General features: G+C 33.4%; 1 protein-coding gene across 1 annotated transcript in view; it reads right to left on the reverse strand.

Moving 5' to 3' along the window:
* LOC126494487 (dystrophin-like) overlaps nt 1-21,094 on the reverse strand; it is a 449,593-nt gene that overhangs the window by 143,009 nt on the left and 285,490 nt on the right. Inside the window, exons 17-22 of the mRNA XM_050131854.1 lie at nt 16,405-16,550; nt 14,341-14,553; nt 12,297-12,410; nt 11,027-11,182; nt 5,747-5,917; nt 558-740 (exon numbers count right to left, since the gene is read on the reverse strand). Coding sequence (XP_049987811.1) covers nt 558-740; nt 5,747-5,917; nt 11,027-11,182; nt 12,297-12,410; nt 14,341-14,553; nt 16,405-16,550 — 983 coding nt within the window. The remainder of the gene's footprint in view (nt 1-557; nt 741-5,746; nt 5,918-11,026; nt 11,183-12,296; nt 12,411-14,340; nt 14,554-16,404; nt 16,551-21,094) is intronic.

Consider the following 21,094-nt stretch of genomic DNA (forward strand, 5'->3'; position numbering starts at 1 on the left):
AATATTATATATAATATTCTAATATTTATAAATTTTGTACCTAACAATACCAGGAAACATATAACTGTTGTCTATGTACTTTAGTCATATAGTTAGCTTAATTTCTAAACATAAAATTCTATTCTTTTTAAAACAAATGCTATTTTCAAAACAAATAGTTTATTAAAATAAATACAATTCTTTTTTTAATAGATTTTGTTTTGTATTTCTGTCATGTGTGGGTGCCCCCATGTATAACATATGTGCAAGTGCCCACAGAAGACTTGAGTTACAGGCACTTGTGAACAGCCTACATTGGATGTTGGAAACTGAACTCTAGTCAACTGGAAGAGCAGAAAACATTCATAAATACTGAGCCATTTCTGCAACAGCACAAAATCTATTATGATCATTCACAACCTTTAACCACTTTTATGCAAGATAAGCAATCGGCACAAATTTATACATGTTGTAAATGTTTGGATAAGGAATTCTAGCTTAAAGGGCTTTATAGCAAAACTTAAGTTCTTACTATCCTTTTGACACAGAAATGATAGAAACAAAGAAAGACAACTAACTTCCAAAGTTTTGCATTTTCCATTCAGCCGTGTGCACAGCCACTGGTAGTTGGTGGTGAGAGTTTCAAGTTCCTTTTTTAAGGCCTCTTGTGCTGCAGGTGGAGCCTGAGCTATTACACTATTTACAGTCTCAGTGAGGAGTTTCACTTTTGCTTCTTTTTGTAGTGCCTCTTCTTTAGCTCTCTGAAAAGAAAAGGATATTCTCTTAAGAGCAAGTCAACATTATCATTTCCAATATTAATTACCATAGACAACCTAATTTATTCCTAGTAGCACTCTAATTGGGATACTTCATAAACATAAACTTAATGCTTATTCCAGTTCTTTTCAGATTGATGTATCATTATAAATTTGAAATAAATACTATCAAAATATAATTGACTTCTAATAATAAGAGTTTCAACTAAGTACGGTGTCATATACCTGTTTGCCCTCTTCTTTGGAGGTAGAGCAAAAAAGAAAATTACCTTAAGGCCATTCTTGGATATATAGTTATATAAGGTCACCTTAGGCAAAATGAAACTTAGTCTCAAATATAAGAATATAATAAGTTATCTGTACATTAGTATATATATATATATATACATATATATATGTGTGTGTGTGTCATATATATATGTTTTATATAAAGTTTCAAATAATTAAGAAACAAACACTTTAATACTAGGTTTTAAAAATATTTAGAAGTCTATGATTAAGATCACTTATAAATTATTCAGGTGGATCAACATTGAATATAGTAAAGATACTATCTAAATCAAAAGATACTAAATATAAACAGAAATTCTGTAATGCAATATTTGATATATTTTGTTGAGAAGAATCTTCAGTGCTTGGAAACATAGAAATAACCTAGTAAGCTTAAGTATAATATCTCCCAGCTATTCCTCCTATTCTCCTATGGAAGACAATTTGTTTCATGAAGCTTAAAGATTGGATCAGTCTATTTTGCACACATCGAAGTGTAATCCAATAAGATTACTTAGTAGTATATATGTAAACATTATACATGTATAAAACATCTTACATCTACACTGGATAAAGCACAGCATGTAAAGCGCCCTCCTGTCCCCTGTCCTGGTTCTGACAAATGGCTTTAATAATCATGGTTTCAGTCCCTCTCTTGTTTTCCTTCTAGACAGGCAAGCAAATGTGTAGTAGTGTTACCTCTACTCACCGAAAATAACTCATCTAAGCAAAGCCCTTATGTTGGTCTTCAACATTGTCTGGCACTAAAACAAACCCTTTAGCTACTTTTGTTTTGTTCATACTATCAAGGATTCCTCACAGTGTCTATTTTGCTCATTGTAGAGAGTTTAAGAAACCAAATAATCTTCACAAGAAAGTAGTATATGTCATTTAGTCAGAGGCTATTTACACTTAACCTGTAATGTGAAAATACATTTTATTTGTTTTTTTTTTGTTTGTTTGTTTTATTTTTTTTGTTTTGTTTTTTTGAGACAGGGTTTCTCTGTGGCTTTGGAGCCTGTCCTGGAACTAGCTCTTGTAGGCCAGGCTGGTCTCGAACTCACAGTGATCCGCCTGCCTCTGCCTCCAGAGTGCTGGGATTAAAGGCTTGCGCCACCATTGCCCGGCTTGAAAATACATTTTAAAACAGACTTACAGAGAGAGACAGAAAGAAAGAGAGAGACAATCTATAGTTTAGATTCTTCCTGAATTTAAAAATACTGACTATAAATAGGAAAGTTTAGGTTGCTTTTTAAAGAAATGTCATTACCTGAATAAGGAGTTGGTATAGGAAAGCAAAGGAAAATTATGAATATCTAGATAATTCTAGCCAATTTAGTTAATGATTAGACATTAATTCTATAGGAAAGCTCTGGGAAACAGATGCCTCAAAATTATTGTGTTCGTAGGTGAGGGAATTGGAGGATTGTATACCCATATTTTTCCGCAATTGGTTGAAAGGCAGTAGACACAATTTTACTTTCTTAATTACTTGTAGCCTGCCACAAAAATTTGAACTGGAACCCAAGCAAAACAATAAAGATTTTGGCTAGTGGAATTTGGGCCTAAATACAAATGGTGGGAAGAATTCAGTATATGGTAAAGGCATGGACAAGAGAGGTTTAAAATGCTATGTCAGATATTTATAGTTTTAGTATAATTAAACTTTCCATTGAAAGTTTAATTTCAAAGATGCCATAAATACATATTATGATAAAAATATGAGACAGTTTAACTATAAAATGTTGGCCTCCGTAGATTTCAACTTACATATTTGAAAAACAGTCCATTCTTGTAAATATTTTTGACATCATATGAACTTGGGGTTTGTTTCTATTTAAATCCTGTTTTCCTATAGTAATGTAAACATTTTCAACAACTTTCGCTTTGCCACTAATGGTATACTGATGCCAATCCTTACAAATTTTGTTATCCATTATTAGACATTCAGAGTCAAGTGATTTAAGTGAATGGTTCTAGTATTATGCTTTTTCATTCTGATAGTTTGTGTTAAACTAGTCTAAAGTCTGATGTGGATTGAGAATGAAGTATCATAATATCTTCCATAAGTGCAATCACTATTTATACAAACTATAATTAACTCTCTAAAGAGTAAGAAATAGTTCTTTATTGTACAACTTTTTATACAATGTTTTATGACTATTGGTTTAAATGTTATAGAGATTTTGGGAAGAAACAACAAAATTTGCAAATTCAGATAGGTATTAAGAATGGAGTTTATATAATTTAGATACTATCTTCAAAAAATGTATCTTTTGGCATTTGGTGCATCTAACTATATATATATATATATATATATATAAATAAAAATAACTAGACATATATGTGTGTATCGTTAGATACATAGAAATTACCTGCATATACATTATCAGTTGCCTCTCATCAGTAATATTTTGACTGATGCTTTTTAATAGGTGGTTGTACTAGTCAAAAATTTAGTCATTGGGATTAAATGGAAAATTACTGAAAATTTAATGTTTCATAGACACCCTAAAACTCATTGAATTCAAAATTCTGACTCATGGGAACAGTGTCATATATTTTATTTATCATTTATTACTTATTACATTTGTGTGTGCGTACATCCGGATGTCAGAAGACAGTTCGTGATAGATAAATGGTCCTCCCCTTCCCCCATATGGGTCCAAAGGCTGCAACTTGAGTCCTTTTGCTTGGCAACAAGCACTTTTGCATTAGATCCTCTCACCAGCCTTTAAGTAACCATTTATACCGTGCAGATCGTTCTGATGCCATCTCTAGTACAAATACCATCGCTTTAGTGATTAAGCAAATGCATATTTCTATTATTTCTTTATATTACAAATACATGGTTTCCTAAGTTCCATAATTAAAACTAGAGTAGTTAAATGTTAATAAAAGAAAATATGTTAAAAATAAAATTAAAGATTTTTTTTTTACAAAGTTTTAGAATATAATCAATGACAGTCTTCAAAAAAATATTCAAAGTAGGAGGCTGCTCATTAAAAACTCCCTTTAGGTCCCTTTATGACAGAAGAATTTTTTTTTACTTGTAAATTAAAATAAGTTACCAAGCAGTAGTGTCATTTTAATGTCACAGAAGAAAATAAACATAAAGAATATGTCTGTTTGTTCTTTTAAAGAGATGTCAAAATAACTCTGCTGGCATTTGCAACAATACAAATAAAGTTGTTCTTCAAATGAGCAGAGCTAGAAATCTGTCGGAAGCCCTATCACTGCATACCAGACAGCAAACTGACCCCAAGAAATTCTTTGACTTGCAAGCAGAACCTCAAGAAATTAAATTTCCTTGCCAATTCCCTCAGCTACTGTTGCCAGAGGCTGCCTGAGCCATTCTTTTTCAATTTTCCAGCATACTGCACCAATTGTGCAACTAGACCAATTATTTAAACATGCCAATCAAAGTGAACAAATTGATTGGACCACTCACTTACTTTTAGGATTGTTTTCACAATTTTAAAATTTGAAGCACACCACTACTCTCCATCCTTAGAAATAAAACAGGAAAACAGTATCTCACTGGGCTATGTGTGCGTGTGTATGTATTTGTATATATACGTACACACACATATATAAACACATATATGTGTACACACACATATATATAAAGATATATGTGTACATACACACACATATATAAACACATATATGTGTACACACACACACACACACACACACACACATATATATATATATATGCTGCTCCAGTAACACAAGCAGTTAGCATGAGTACTTATAAAAATACAAAATAGATAGAGAGACAATGAGTACAAAACAAAAGAATCCATCATGAAACAAAGCAGGTTCTAAGGTGACATTGATCTTTTGAGAAATCTGAAGTTGTATTTATTGACTTTCATTAAAGGTAATAGAAAAGATGTCACCCAAGAACTGTGATATAAGGGGATGGAACTCAAAAGGTGGCAATAATTTTGAAAATTAAAAAGGTGTTATTCCAAAATATAATAGGTCAAAACAGAATGGGGCGGCATATCATCGATTCATGTTGTTCAACTACATATAAAATATGAGTAGCTATAATTAATTGTTCTATTTGGGGTTTGCCTTATTTATTTCTGATTAGCAGAGAAAGTAGGATCTCTGCTACCGTAAACATACCGACTGTAAATATGGCTAGTCTCATTGTGACCTCTTCACAATCAAATTGAAAATCATCATAGACTCTAATGAGAAATCCTTGAAAGCTCTACCCTGCTTACTCAGAATGAAAATTCTTATCATTGCCCACATGACTCTGGTGGCAAAGGATGTTTATCCATGGCCTCAAATGAACCTCAAGTTATTTAGCCTCTGATCTATCGCTTTTGTGTAGGCAGTGCTTTACTACTTCCTTTCTCAATTTGTCATAGTGTCTTTGCTAGAAGTATTTCCTGTGACAGGAATGTACTCCCAAGATTTATTTTGGAACACTGGCTTTTTCTCATGACTCAGATCTCCCACATTAAACATACTTCCTCACAGATGCTTTAAAAGCAAAATAGAATCTCACACCCATCGATTGTCCTGCAATCAGTAATCATTTTCCATTTTATGAAGCAAGTGCTGTTCTTTTTTGAAAGTTACTATAAACACCATTCCCAAATTCCTATAAGAACAGTAATATAAAAAGTACACATTTTGCAGAATCACAGTTTCAAAGATGTTATTTTTCCAGTTTTTCTTTCTTTGTTTTCTTTTACCTTCATCTCTTCAACTGCAGTCTGTAATTCATCTGGAGTTTTGTATTCAAAATCTCTCTCTAGATATTCTTCTTCAGCTTGTGTCATCCACTCATGCATCTCTGATAAGTCTTTCTGGAGACTGACAGTTTTATCCAAACCTGCTTTCAAGGCTTCCTTCCTGGTGTAGACCTTTCATAAAACAATCAAGCAATCAAGAACAGCCATAGCAAAAGTTAAAACATAAGCATTGGCAGCGAATAGGAATTATTTTCGCCATATTACTGATCAGTCTATACATAATGAAAAGCATTGATAGTAAAGATAAAGCAAGAAGGAACATGAGTAATGAGATAAATAACCCGGATTTCACTTTCTGCTCTATGATAGGGGCTATTGAATATACCTGGGTCCACTTGGTAATGTTCGACCCAATGCACAACCAGCTTAGAGAGACTGGTGCTGTGAATTTTTTTCACTTCCATCCTCACTAAAGGAACTTGTGGGCTCAATGATCAGACCAGCAGAGCTGGCCAGGGTAGGCAGTTGAAGAAAACCTCAAACTAATGGGGTTTGAATGTCCTTTATAGTTGTAAATATAATCTGGAGCTACTTAGTTTGCACCATTAATAAAATAACTAGGTTGCTACATTATATGGCTATATATATATATATATATATATATATATATTCTCTTTGTGAATAGAAAATATGTGCAGTTAATAATTTTATTGGCCCATATACCACTTTACATAATTATGTATATTTTGTGAACAATTTTAAATATTCTAGTACTTACAAAGTCGTATAAGTACTTAAAAGTATCATAAATCTAAGTGAACACAGTGGAAATGCATAGGTGGTTCATTAAAAAGAATATATCATGATGTACAATACAGACATACATATAGATATAAAGATGGATAGATATATAGAGATACATGGAATATGATGTTGTATAATATGTATCATATGTATAATGGGTATACCTGCAAAGGATGTTGAAATGTGACTAATAGTTAAGTGATAAATATCAATATATTTTCATATATAAAAAAGGCAAAGAATAATTAGTGAAGACAAACATTTTGGAAGAGGTAGCAGAAAGATCTTTCCATGCCTGTTGAGAATAACATGAAATAGCAGGCTACCTTACTAGAGTATATTACTCAAATATATTTAAAGTACTAATACTAAACCTGAATTTCCTTTTTTCATTCTTAAGAGTGAATCAGAGTATATAGAGTTGCATGTATGCTGTTGAATTCATCTTGGAAATATCAGTTGATTAGAAAAAAATTCTAGGTATTTTTAATAGGTATAAACTGACGATTAACTTATCTATAGTAAAATTAAAAGTTACTCAACTATATATATGCAATATATAAAAATCAAGTTGTTAAATAATATATGTAGACATATGAAACATATGTCTAAGAATGTTGTTTGTTTTGTTTTATTGGCCATTTTCTTTGATGCTGGAGATCAGACCCAGGGTCTCCCAGAAAGTATATAAAACCTGAATCAATGAGAAACAGACCCTTCTTATAAAGTCCAGATTTTAAAACCACATTACTTTCTGAAAACTTAAGTTGTTTTATACTTAGTGCTAATTCATCACAAAATCAGCAAAACCTCTAACTTCTAAAACAATGCCTTATTAGAACAGCTTGATCCAAAGTAGCAGACTGTTACCCTTAGTGTAAAATGCTTCACTCTCTGTTCACATGTAACTCTTTAGTGATTCTGACCAGATGTGAACAAGTTTCTATATTTTGAATAATGCCTTGTTTTACAAAAGTGACGTTTTCTGCATGTGTGATACTAAATATCTGTATAATTACAAATCAATAATAATTAATGTAATGTAATTATTATGTTTTTTTTCTCTTTAGTTCAATATTCTAACCTATCTACCAAAGCAAATACTTCTCTTGAATATATTACCAACACCAAATTTGGCAAAAATTCTGATAAATACATATTTTTTCACAGTAAATCCATAAAGACCCAAAGCCAACACACTATTAAATTTTTCATTTTACATACCAATCCTAGTTTCTACTTCATCCCTTTCTCCCTTCCCCTCCAAATAAGCCCCACCCCATGCCATCCACTCTTCAGAGAGGGTAAGGTACATTGCTTTTGGAAAGGTTTAAGGCCCTCCCTACTATATCCAGGCTGAACAAAGTATCCATCTAAAGAGAATAGGTTCGCAAAAAGCCAGTATAAATAGAAGGGGTAAATCCTGGTACCACTGCCAGTGGTCCCACAGTCTGCCCCAGTAATACAAATGTCACCCACACTCAGAGGGTCTAGTTTGGACCTATGCTGATTCCTTCACTGTCAGGATCGAGTTAGTGAGCTCTCATTAGCTCAGGTAAACTGTTTTACTGGATGTCCGCATCATGGTCTTGACCTCTTTGCTCATATTCTCACTCCTCCCAGGGGAGAAGCAGGAAGAAGGCACAGGATAGTAGAGATGGAGGAAGGACTGAGATAAGAGCAAGAAAAGAGATGTCTTGGTTGAGGAAGTCATTATGGAGCTAGCAAGAAACCTGGCACTAGAGAAATTCCCAGGAATCTACAAGCATAACCCTAGGTAAGACCCTAAGCAATTGAGGAGAGGGTGCCTGAACTGGCCTTGCCCTGTAGTTAGATTGATAACTATCTTAAATGTCACCATAAAACCTTCATCCAGCAAATGATGGAAACAGAGGCAGAGACCCACAGCAAAGCAGCATGCTATTAAATTTTTACATAGTTACAATTCTTTCTCTGAATCTTTTGAAGCTGTTGAAAATACAAAGTATTAAAAAGACTACTAGAATTTAATCAAGATTTGTAATGAAAGAGTCATGCTATACTATACAAATAAACTAGAGGAAAAGGGTTGGCAGCAGACTTTCTAAGGACAGAAAGGTGCATTCTGAGAAGATAACATGAGTGTCCTGGAAGTGGAACTCGTTGGAGTCAGAAAAAGTGATTCTAGGGACAGAAGTCAGTCCCTAGAAAGATAACATCATTTGTCTTCCTTCACGTTCATAACTAACCTAAGATCTTGTTAGCAAGCATAGCTTCTAAATTCTTCAACAAACTTGAAAAAATATGGCTTTACTAGCCAGAGAGAAATTCTGAAACTTTTTTGTTTTCCTAAATTAAAAGGGTTACATGGCATTTCCTCTTAAATATATCATATTGGAAATGCTAAACTGTCATGATCTACACAGCTGTTAGTACCAGCTGATTATAGTGCATTCTAATTCTTCTTGTCTTAATGTTGTGAAATTTTCAAGTATAATATTGAGTACTATTTCATGTATAATCTTTAATATGTGACTTCAGAATAAGAAATTACTTTAGTTTACTTTGATAAAGTTTAACTAGGGCTGGAGAGATGGCTCAGCTGTTAAAGGCTAGGCTCACAACCAAAAATATTAGATAAAGTTTAACTAATTTAAATTCCATCTTCTAACTTAACTAGCATTTTCATGATACTAACTAAGATGTTCACTTTATTCCTGATTTACTTCTGATAATAAGCATTTAGTAATTACGTAGTCAAATAAAAAGGCAAAGGGAATTAATGAATAAAATATCTAATTGAGCTATATCATCAGTGCATTTAAACATTTTAATAAATATCTATACACTATGGTAATTTAAGGTATGTATAAACACAAAACTGTCTTTCTTCTCTCTCCCTTAATTCCTTACTTTCTTTGTGCTTAGTTCAATAATTTTTAGACTACCTTAATAAGAATTATCTTTTATTTTTTTTAATAGCTAAAAATTTGACATGGATCATTCAGATACATTATCTCTGAAATTTCAAATAATGTTTTTCTTCTTTATTTTTAAATATAATCTAAACTCCTTGTCATTTTGTTATTTTAAAAATCAGATTCAGGGATTGTTAAGTATTTTCAACTAATACAGACATTTGAACTTTCATGAGAAAGTATTATTTAACATCAGAGTAAACACTACATATTCATTCTAATGTGCAAACATTTCTAGAAAGGACCAATTTACATTTAATTTCTATTTGCCCTCTGGAACAGTGAAGTGGAATCACCATATCCCACCCCCTGAAAACCTAGGTAATTTGGTGATAGAAAATGTATGTGGAATGTGATACCTCAAGAAAAAAATGGAGATTTTTTTTTTTTATTTTTCAATACCAGGATTGGAAAATAGCGGCACTCTATGGCTAGTTTTTGTTAGGCAACATGTCACTAAATTCATAACTTTACTTGAACAGTGAGTTCCTAATACACATTATAGAAAATAATAGGTCTCAAGCGTGAAAACACAATGAATTGAAAAGTTATTTAAAAAATGCTTCTATAAACTATGAAAAATATGTTTGAGAAATGCTGTTGGCTATTTTTTTTTCATTTCCTGCTGCTGATCCCACTTTTTTTCTCAGTAAAATATTTGTGTTATTTCTAGTCCTCTGTTCAGGATCTTCCTAAAACTATTATATTTCATCTAGGCCTTGTGGAAATTTTCAGAGATATAATCCACCATTTAAGCGTTTTTAGTCTGGGCAGCTTTTCTATCAGTGACGAGAAGATGTGAAGAATGCAACTTAGCTGACCCTGGGCTATCTCAGCTGTGAGTTAATGGAACAGTTACGCATTTGTCGACAATTGTATCAACTGCACAGATTTGCTTTGACTTTCTCTTATATATCCTTTCCTTTCTCAAACTTAGCCTTTGTCTTTTGGCATCAGTACTTTTCAACTTTGAAAGGTTACTTAAAATAACCAAAGACTAATTGTCTCTTCAATACAGAAAGGAAAGGGCACAAAACTTAAAAGCAATTACTGCTTTCGTTCAAAATAGAGTGATTTAAGCACGAACTATTTGATAGACACTCCCCATGAATGTACTTTATTTTCCACAACTTAATGCTGAAATTAGAAATAAATATCTACAAAAAAATGTTGTATTAACAGGAAAACCTGAATATGAATGCAGAGTTTATTTCCATATTAAGTAAATATAAATATGTATTCTATCCCAATTAAGTCAATTAATAAAATTATTAATTTTTAGAAATAAAGAAACTTATTTCAGTTTTTAGTATGGATCTTAGGTACTATTGGAACTATTGACTAAAATGTAGCCATATATGAGAGAAACAACTAATTTCTTTGAAATAAAAGTAGTTTCGACAGTCAACATAGTCAAGAAGAAAGTTTTCAATGTAGGTAATGATGAAGTCAGACTGAACAGAAACTTTGCTAAATTCATGGACATAAAATAAGCCACAGTGAATGAAACTGTGCATACCTGGCGGCACATGTGATCCCACTGACTGTTAAGTTCTCTGAGTTCTGTTTCGAATCTGGATGCAAATTCTTGTTCAGCTTCACTCTTTATCTTCTGGCCACCTTCATTGACACTGTTTAGACTTGGCTGTATTGTCTGAATATCACTGACTAAAAGCTGAAGAAACAATGTGTTGTTTAACATGACAGAAAAAGCATCACCATAATTTTTACAATTTATATACATATATAATTTACATCTGACATGAATTTTGACTACTAAAAGATTAACAAAGCACAAATCTGCATAAAATCCTTAAAATATTCAGTGACTATTATGCTAGCAACGATGCAGGAAATTATCTACACATATGCCACATAACTCACAAAGACTTTCAAATAAACTAGGTATTTCTTGCTAGAAAATGAGTCAAATTAATGATCTTCATACATGAATAGCTTCAAAATAATTTTGGTTATGAAAAACAGGCTCCTCCAATACTTGTCCATCATAGAACTGCCTTTTAGCTTTTACTTGAAAAGAAAGTAATTTCAAGAGACTGATTACTTGCCCCATGTTGCATGACAATGTTCTGAGGAATAGCATTTCGGAACTATAGATGGTTGGGCTTAAGAGATGGCTCAGTGGGCAAAATGGTTGCTATGAACAGAGAGCTTAAGTTCATATATGTAAAAACTTGGCCACAGTAGTGTGTGTACTTATTTTACTACTTGCAAAGAAAAATGTACACCTGGTGCTTGCTAGTTAGTTAAATTAGATAACTGGTGAGCCCTGATTCACTGAGAGACTTACTCAAAAGATACCATGGAAACCACGGGAGGAAGGCACTTAATATTCGTCTTTGGCATTCGTTCAAAGAGTACATGACACACACATACACACACACACACACATGCACACACTAGTATATAGTCCATTGAAATGCAATTAAATTTGAAAAACAACCTAGAGTAAGAACTAATAAGTACTTGAATGTTTTCTTTAGATTATATTGAATTTTGTGTTACGATTTATAAAGTGAGGCCCAAACAATATGCAGTATGGGCACTAGAGATATTTAAACTATTTTCTGAAGACCTTGAAGTGTGTTTAACCATGTGCATGATCTTCATGTAATAGGTGCTGGAATATCCAAAAATGTGTTCAGATATTTTGAACTGTCCAAACAGCAAGTGATTATGAACTGTCCCATCAGTAAGTGAGTGAGCTAAGGAAATGGTATTACCCAAATAAAAGATAGCATTTGAAAAGCATCAGATAAAAGTCTTACTCTGCATTGCTTCAGCTGTTTTTTTAGAATTTCAGAATCCCCCAGGGCAGGCCATTCCTCTTTCAGAAAAACATCAACTTCAGCCATCCATTTCTTCAAAGTTTTTATGTGATTCTGAAATAAAAAAATACAAAACAATTTTAAGATATTATTAAGCTCCGATTATTCTCAACCCAGTTCATTATGATGATCTGTCTGAATAGAAGTCAGGAAACAATTTCCATGTTTGAGGGATGTATCACTGGAGCTATTCTAGAAAAGAATATTTTTACTAAGACTGCATTTTATGGCTCATAGTATGAGCATTGGTCTATGAAGTCTGCTATTGTTAAAAATAAAAAAGTACTGCCAAATGTGGTTTTATGATGTTTCTCTTGAGAACATTAAATCATATCTTCTCTTGAGAAATTTGAAGTTACAAAACAAGGCATGATAATACTAATAATGTGTCCTTAGTGTACATAAAACAAACGAGGAACAGTAAACTCAATGTAATCGTGCCTTTATAGCTTCCCTAAACATTAACCTCCACAAATTGTTTTCTGCAGTTGACAGGTTAAACAGTTCCTTCAGTTGGGAATCTTCAGGGAAGATTATGTTACCTTCCAAGACAAAGCTTTTAGTTTCTTATTTCTGTGACTAGTTAGAAAGAATGATCAGGAAGACCATGATATCTTTTTGTCATTTATAAATTTACAAAAACCTCCCATCCATTTTCCTTGTATTACTTTTATTCATGTACTTCGTTTCAGTGACTTTTCAAAGGTATAGCTGTCACTTCTTTAACTACATGTAATTCAATCACAATGTATATTTATATTCCTTCTCCTTTCTAAAATTTCTATTGAGAATATATGCTTCACATAAGGTTTTCCCTTACATGTCTCCACTATCTTCAATTCAGGTCTTACCATGAATTCCTTGAGAAATTAATTATAATATTTTAAGTTTATTCATTCTTACTTCACAGAAATCCTTTTCCTAAATTTATGCCAGTGATCGCTTCCCTTTTTATGATGATGATTGGATGATGGAAATATAACTTCAATTTCAATTTTTCAAATTACTGGTAAAGCTGGGTGGTGGTGGCTCATGCTTTTAATCCCAGCACTTGGGAAGCAGAGGCAGGTAGATCTCTGTGAGTTCAAGGCCAACTTGGTCTACAAGAACTAGTTCCAGGACAGGCTCCAGAACTACAGAGAAACCTTCTCTGGAAAACTTAAAAAAAAAAGAAACAAATAAACCCCCAAATTAAAATTACTGGTAATAAACCTTTGTAATTGTTCTTTTGTAGTTATGTTTAATTCCATTTTCCGTGTGAAATGACTCATGCAGAAGAGGAACATTCGTGACCACTTATGGCATAGTACATTTCTGAACCATATATTTTATTAGAAAACATACATATTGTGGATGACATATTGTACATATTTCAAACAAATGAGAATTTGCTCCATTTTGCAAGGGTCTCATTTTGCCTCTTTAATACTGAGTTCCTGTAGTTCAAATTATAGTTGAGAACATCTGTATAATGATTAGTGTTTCATTAGCTCTTTTCCTTATATATGGAGTTCTTTCTTGCCCAGTTATACTGCTTAATACAGTTCCACATAGTTAATATGTTCACAACTATTCCCAATCAAAAATATCCAATGTGACAGGGTGACGTTGCAGATAAAAGAAAGTTAAACATGCAAACAATATTCTTTATCATCTGGTATATCATAACATCGATAGTAGAATGCTAGAAGGCTTGTTTAATTCTGGAATAATATGTTTTAAATATTTATATTAAAAATTTTAACTGTGAATTGGTGTTGGTGAAAATAATCGATTCAGTCCTATAGAAAATCCAAGAAGAATGTATCATTAAATTTTCTTAGGAAAAATAGTAAAGTTATACTCAATCGTGAAAGATTTGTCTTTAATCTCATCAATGCCTTTGAAGGACTCTGGGAGTCAAATATCTCTTTCCCATCACATCTTACACTGCACTGATCTGTGGAAAATAAGTATGAATATACAAAGAAAAACCTTGGCTTACCTGAATTTTTCGAAGTTTATTCATATGGTCTTCTAGCTTTTGGCTATGTTCCATCAGCTGGGTGGAGATCTTCTTCCAACGCCCCTCAACCTCTTCAAATTCTAACTGATATTTCTGTCTTATTTCTGAAGGCGCTTTCTGGGACATCTCCTTCACAGTGGTGCTCAGATAGCTGAAGCCACTTTCTTGCTCTTTCAAAGAACTTTGCAAAGCCTCAAAATTAAACAATGAAGTGCATTTACATTAAATGAGGCATAATTGATGAGATTTTCTCACATCAAGAAGAAACTAAATGATAGCTTATGTAATTTAAAGATCTAAACAAAGAAGAATTTCTGACAAAACAATTTGCATGTATTCATATAAATAATGTCTAATACGTTCCAAAGCATATTTTATTTATAGAGAAATTTGGTATATCTAATTTTTACTGAATACCTATATATTGATAATTAGGCTTATTATATAAGTAATGCATTTTAGTTTTTAGTTTACCTGCAGTAAAACCTCAATAAACCAACCTTCAATATTTCTTCTTAAAATTATTACTAAATTAAATTTATATGTGTGGAAACCTTGAATATTCTCTCAAGACATCTGATTATTAACAGAAATTAACTAAAGTTTTATAATTAATTTCTAAATTTTCACTTTGATGAAATGTGTTTACATTCATCCACTTCTACTACTGAACATTTTTTAAATTATTTGTATAAAAATAGAATTTTTATAAGATTGTGTTTGTATATACAACTGAATGAAAATGTGTGTATTAATATAAAATACTGAAGAGACTTCCTCAAAAAATTAATTCCCATCATGAACTGCATTTACTTACTTCTGACTGACACTAACTATGTACTAGGGAAGATTATATCTCATTTGTTACTTCATCCTCTAGAACTGCATTTATAATTTATCATAGGATTATTCAAAGTCTATTATATCCCCGGTGACTTTCTTTTGAAGACTATTCCTTGGCTTTAGAAAAAAAATTACTTTGTGTCATTTTTCTTTCCTTTGCTATTTTTGCATTGGTTGTTCTTGTATCTTACTGACATGTATGACTCTTTAACGGATGCTTAACAATATTTCACCAGTATAAATTCTTTAAAACACTTCATTGTACATAGTAGTTTTGGTTTTCCCCGATGACATAGGGTCCTTCATATATTCCCAATGGTTCCTATGATTGTTCTTATATAGCTTGTTTTTCTGTTATAATATCAGCTTCTAATAATTAATTCAACATTAGTTTTGTACTTTCACTATTCTTAATAGCTTATTTTTATAGGCTCAATTTTCTGAAGTGTATTAGTTCTTTTGGATCACACTTTTATCAAGTGAACATCAGAAATACTATACCAAATATGTAGAAAGAAGAACTCTGCTGCTATTTTTTTCTGTATTATAATAGAGGAAAAACTATAATTAGGGATTATATAGTAAAAGAAAATATTTAAATAAAATTTTCTTAAAATTACTTATAAAAAGAACTAACACAATTTCATTTAAAAGGATTTGAAATAGCTAAAAATGTAATAGTATTTTTATGAACTTAATTCTTAAAATATAGACATACTATCTTAATTTCTAACTATAATGAATATATTTTCAGATTTTAAAAGATGAGTATACAACATAGCAATTTTGGAATCAACAAAAATTTAGTCCTCATATGTCTTTATATCATATTATTTTCCCATATTATTATTTAACCTTTCTTGACTTTGGTTGTTAAAATACCTACTCAGTATCAAATATTTCAACAGAATCTTACATAAATCTATTGGTTAAATCTATGCTTAAAGATATCAGTATTTATAAAATATGTAATTCTGATAAAATAATGATCTAATTCAACACTTATACTTGATCTCTTAAAATATACATTATACTTAAAAGGAAAATATAGTTTTATTCCACAATATTCTCCTGTTCCTTTTTTTTAAATTCCTAATCTGTGATCCCTACTTTTATTATCTTTATTTATATTTAATGCAACAACAATGAAAGTTTTAAGACATGTTCTTTGTTGCTTATAGTAGTCAATTGTCCACATACCTGCAGTTTCCCGAGTCTCTGCTCCATTATTTCATATTCAGTGACACTAAGATGAGGTATAGAGAGTTTATTTTCTGACTGCTGGATCCATGTCCGGATGGTGCTCATTGTCTCCTGATAGCGCGTTGGTGGTAAAGCGTCAAAAACTTTATCAAAGGGAACAAAGAGAGAAGAGAATTACATCAATTTAAAGCCTGGAAAGAGAATACTAATAAAACCAATTAAAATCCTGTCATATTTTCCTTATTTGTCAGCAAATACAATTCTATTATCTTAAGAATTAATATCCTTGCTTGAAATATAATTGAAAGTGGTTGTGATAATGAAGATGCTTTCTTACCTAATACTTGTCTGATATGTTAAGAACACTGTATGCAATACTGAATTTTGAAATATCCTGGGTAAACTTTTGGCAGGGATAGGGGGATAAGGAGATGGGAACTTGAGGGAGCAGGTTAGGCAGGTTGGGTGCAAGATTCACAGTCAAGCACTAGGCCTAGCTCGGGGAGTTCTCTTGAAGAAAATGAGGAGGGATTGTATGAGCCAGGAGGGTCTAGGTCATGATGGAGGAATCTACACAGACAGCTGGCCTGAGTTTATTGGTCTCAATAGTTAGGGAACCTGCATGGGACCAACGTAGGCCCCCTACATGTGTGAGACAGTTGTGTAACTTAATCTGCTCCTAATATGCCTAGCAGTGAGGTCAAGGCCTGCTGATTTTTGGAAACCTGTTCCCCATGCTCGTTTACCTTGCCCAGCCTTAGTACAGGGGAAAGAACTTAGTCCTATCTCAACTTGAAGTGCCATGCTAGGTTTAAGTCCATGGGAGGCCTGTACCTTTCTGAATGGAGAGAGTGGAGAAGTGGATGGATGAGGATAGGGGTAGAAGGGAGCTGAGGGGAGGGAACAAGAAGAGAAGAGGAAAGAGAAACTATGGTAGGTATATAAAATTTTTAAAAGAGTGGGAAAAATAATATAGTCCCTGCTAAATAAACCATGCTAAAGTAAAAGGCCATATAAGCAAGATATATGGATAACACAAATTGGACTTAATGGATTTTAAATAAGAGAGAGAGAGAGAGAGAGAGAGAGAGAGAGAGAGAGAGAGAGAGNGGAGGGGGAGAGATAGAGAAAAGAGGGAGAGAGAAGAGAGGGAGAGAGAGAGAAGAGGGGGAGAGAGAGAAGAAGAAGGGGAGAGAGAAAAGACGGGGAGAGAGAGAGAAGAGGGGGAAAGAGAGAGGAGACGGGGAGAGAGAGAAGAGAGGGAGGAAGAGTGAAGGAGGGAGAGAGAGAGAGGAGAGGGCAAAGATTGAGTTGGGAAAGGAGAGTAGTCATCTCTCAGGAGTTGAACAACAGAATATTTTTCCATGCTGGGATTCTGAAACCCCAAGAAAGGCATTTTCTATATGGGTTACACAATTGAAGGAGTTATGATATCCTCTAACAAATGACACTTTGGTATACAGAGTGTAAGAGAAATACCCTAATATCTACTTCTCTTATTCTCAATGTCCTCTGAGTTCCTTGCTCTGCCCTGACTAAAGAAAACAGCCAATTTGAAAAAGAATGTGGAGGAAATGTCATATGGAAAGAACGGGATGATATGGGGATGGGAGCAGTTGGCAGACTGGCAGACAAATGATCTTAAGAGTATAATGGTTGAGGAGAGAACAAGGAATGGTGTGGGGAAGGGGTGGGGGGCAGATAGATGATCTCAAGAATATGATGGTTGAATAGAGCAAATGATTTTATGAAGAACCCAAGAGTAGACATGAATTGATTCCGAAAAATTTTATATTTTATTTATTACTTCACTAGTAAAAATATGATTTTACTAGATATATTTTTATATATTAGAGCCTCTCCATAATAGAATAATTTGTGGTACATAAACACAATTTTAAGTAGTATATCAACTGATCAGATAGTAATCAAGAGGCTTTCTTGTAGACAGTGAAATGACCAGACTAAACTGAGGTGGAAGACTGAATATCAAGCCATATGTATTAACAGAAACCATTTCATTCCACAAGGAATATAATAAATAGAATAATCCCGAGAAATGGTTGTCTCTAGTAAAATAAGAAAATTTATTTACTTTTATTAAAATTTTCAGAAACAGATTCATATCCAAACACCAAATATCTGTGTATTTACAAATAAATACAGAGATATATAGATTCATTCATAGTCATATATAAACCTAACTCACAAAGAAAGTGCATTTAAAGGTTCATTTCTGCCTCATTCTGGAATATAATAAGAATAATTAAAAAATGTAATAGGAAGAAAGAAAGAAATTGGTACCAAAGTAGATGAAAGTGTTCTATATTTATGAGTTCATTTAAGCAACACTGAGTATCAGATAACACTTTTCTGTTGTTACTGATATATACATTTTATAGTTTAGGTTAAAAATAGACTATTATATAGAACTACTATACAAATATTGGTAAAATATTTAGGGTATATGTGGTGGCTTGATCACACTGGCCCCTACAAACTCATTGGCAGTGGCATTGTTAGGAGGTGTGGCTTTGTTGGGTTAAGTACAACCTTGTTGGAGGAAGTGTGTCAGAGACAGGCTTTGAGGTCTCATATATGCTCAAACCACACACAATTTACTTTCTGCTTCCTCTAGGATCAATATGCATCCCCCTTTCTACTCTCAGCTCCTTCTCCAGCACCATGTCTGCCTGCATGCCACCAGATACTGCCTTTCCTGCCATGAAGATAAGGAATTAAATCTCTAAAACTGTAAGCCACCCAATTAGATGTTTTTTCCTGATAAGAGTTGTTATGGTGATGGTGTCTCTTCACACCTATAGAAACCCTAAGTTAAAAAGAAGTTGGTAACAGGGACTAGGGTGTTGTGATAGGTCCTTGAGACTGTGGATTAGAAAAGCAATTGAACACTTTCAGTGTTACCTAATGATCCATCCTTACAGGAACAGTGGGGCTAAGTGTGATTTGAACTGTGGGTTCCTGGATCAAGAGGTTTCAGAGGAGAAGAATAGTAGCGTGTGTCCTAGAAACTGATCTTGTCATATTCTGGTGAAGAGTGTGGCTGCTTTTTGCCCTTGTCTGAAAAGTCTTCCTGAGGCCAAATAAAGAGTTTCAGATTAATTCTCTTGACAGAGGAAATCTCAAAACTGTAGTATAGACTCTGTCATGTGGTTAAGGTTATTAGTGATAACTCTAATAAAAAAATTATAATGAAAAGGAGCAAGTTGAAAACAAAAAGAACATGTACAATTTGAGGAGAAAAAGAACACCAGGAAGTGGAATGGAGCTAAATCCTGTGCTCAAGGAGATAAAGAGATTAAGAAATGGAATAAAGGGAATTGCGATCTCAGGATAAGATCCCACCCATCCAAGTTTCCAACTCGTGAAAAGCAATTAAAGACAAGCTTACAGCAGAGTGTGGTGATGCATACTTTTAATTCCAGCTCTCTGAAGGCAGAGACTGGTAAATATTTGAGTTTGAGGGAAGCCTGGTCTACAGAGCAAGTTCTAGAATGGTCAAATTTAATGCAGTGAAAGAAACCACCCAAACCAGAAAGCTGGTGAAGATTTAATTGAATAAGGGGGCCATGTTCCTGCCATGCAAGCAACAGAACATAGCAGCTTCACCCATGTAGTTCTAGATTTAGAGTCAAGAAAAGAAGAAAGACATTATGTAACCTTCCTCTGCAAATAAGGAAAGCTGTTGATGCCAGACAAGTGTTAGGGTGTCCCTAACTATAGGTCATTTTGTGAAGCTGTGTAGCTGATGACTAGATTGCCTTAGAGACCCCAAGATGTTTGAGATGCCAGATCCATGGAATACCTCCTAAGGAGAACTGCTAACAGGGAGAGGAACCATCCCAAAGAAAGAAGTGTGTTTCAGACAACAAAGTTGAAAGGACTTGGAGATCTGAAGAGCCTTTGACACCAGACATGGAGATACAGATTTGGAGTTTTCCCAGCCTGATTTTGGTATTGCTTTAGTCCAGCATTTCCTCACTGTGCTCTCTCCTCTTCATTTTGATGTGGTAATGTACACACCCTTTGCCATTATATGTTGGAAGTATGTGCTCTGTTTTTTGATTTTGATTTCATAGGCGGTTACAGTTAAGAGATTGCATGAATCTCAGAGGAGACTCTGAACTTTAGAGTTTAAAAGTTGCTGAAACTGTAATAGACTGTGGGTACTTTGAAGGTGAAATAAATGCATTTTGCCTAATGATATGGCTATAAGTCTATGGGGGCAGGTAGTGGAATGTGTTGGTTTTAAAGAAAATGGTCCCCATAAGCTCATAGGAAGTGGCACTATTAGGAGGCATGGCTTTGTTGTTGTAAGTATGGCTTTGATGGATAAAGTGCAGTCACTGTGCGGGTGGACTTTCAGGTCTTATATCTTCTCAAGCCATACCCAATATTGCAGAAACACTTCTCGCACACCATGTTTGCCTGCATGCCAACATGTTGCACCATGACAATAATGGAATAAACCCCTAAAAATACAAGCCATCACAATTAAATGTTTTTCCTGTGTAAGAATTGCTACGATCGTGGTCTCTAGTCACAGTAATAGAAACCCTTACTGAGACAGTATCTTCACAGCAATAGAAACCCTTACTAAGACAGTATTTTAAAGATAAACTTGACGTTAGTTTCACTGTGCAGAAATATTAAATTATACCTATTT

The sequence above is a fragment of the Alexandromys fortis genome, unplaced genomic scaffold (assembly GCF_014885135.2).
Source record: "Alexandromys fortis isolate MF-2015 unplaced genomic scaffold, M_Fortis_MF-2015_v1.1 scaffold_384, whole genome shotgun sequence".
NCBI lineage: Eukaryota > Metazoa > Chordata > Mammalia > Rodentia > Cricetidae > Alexandromys > Alexandromys fortis.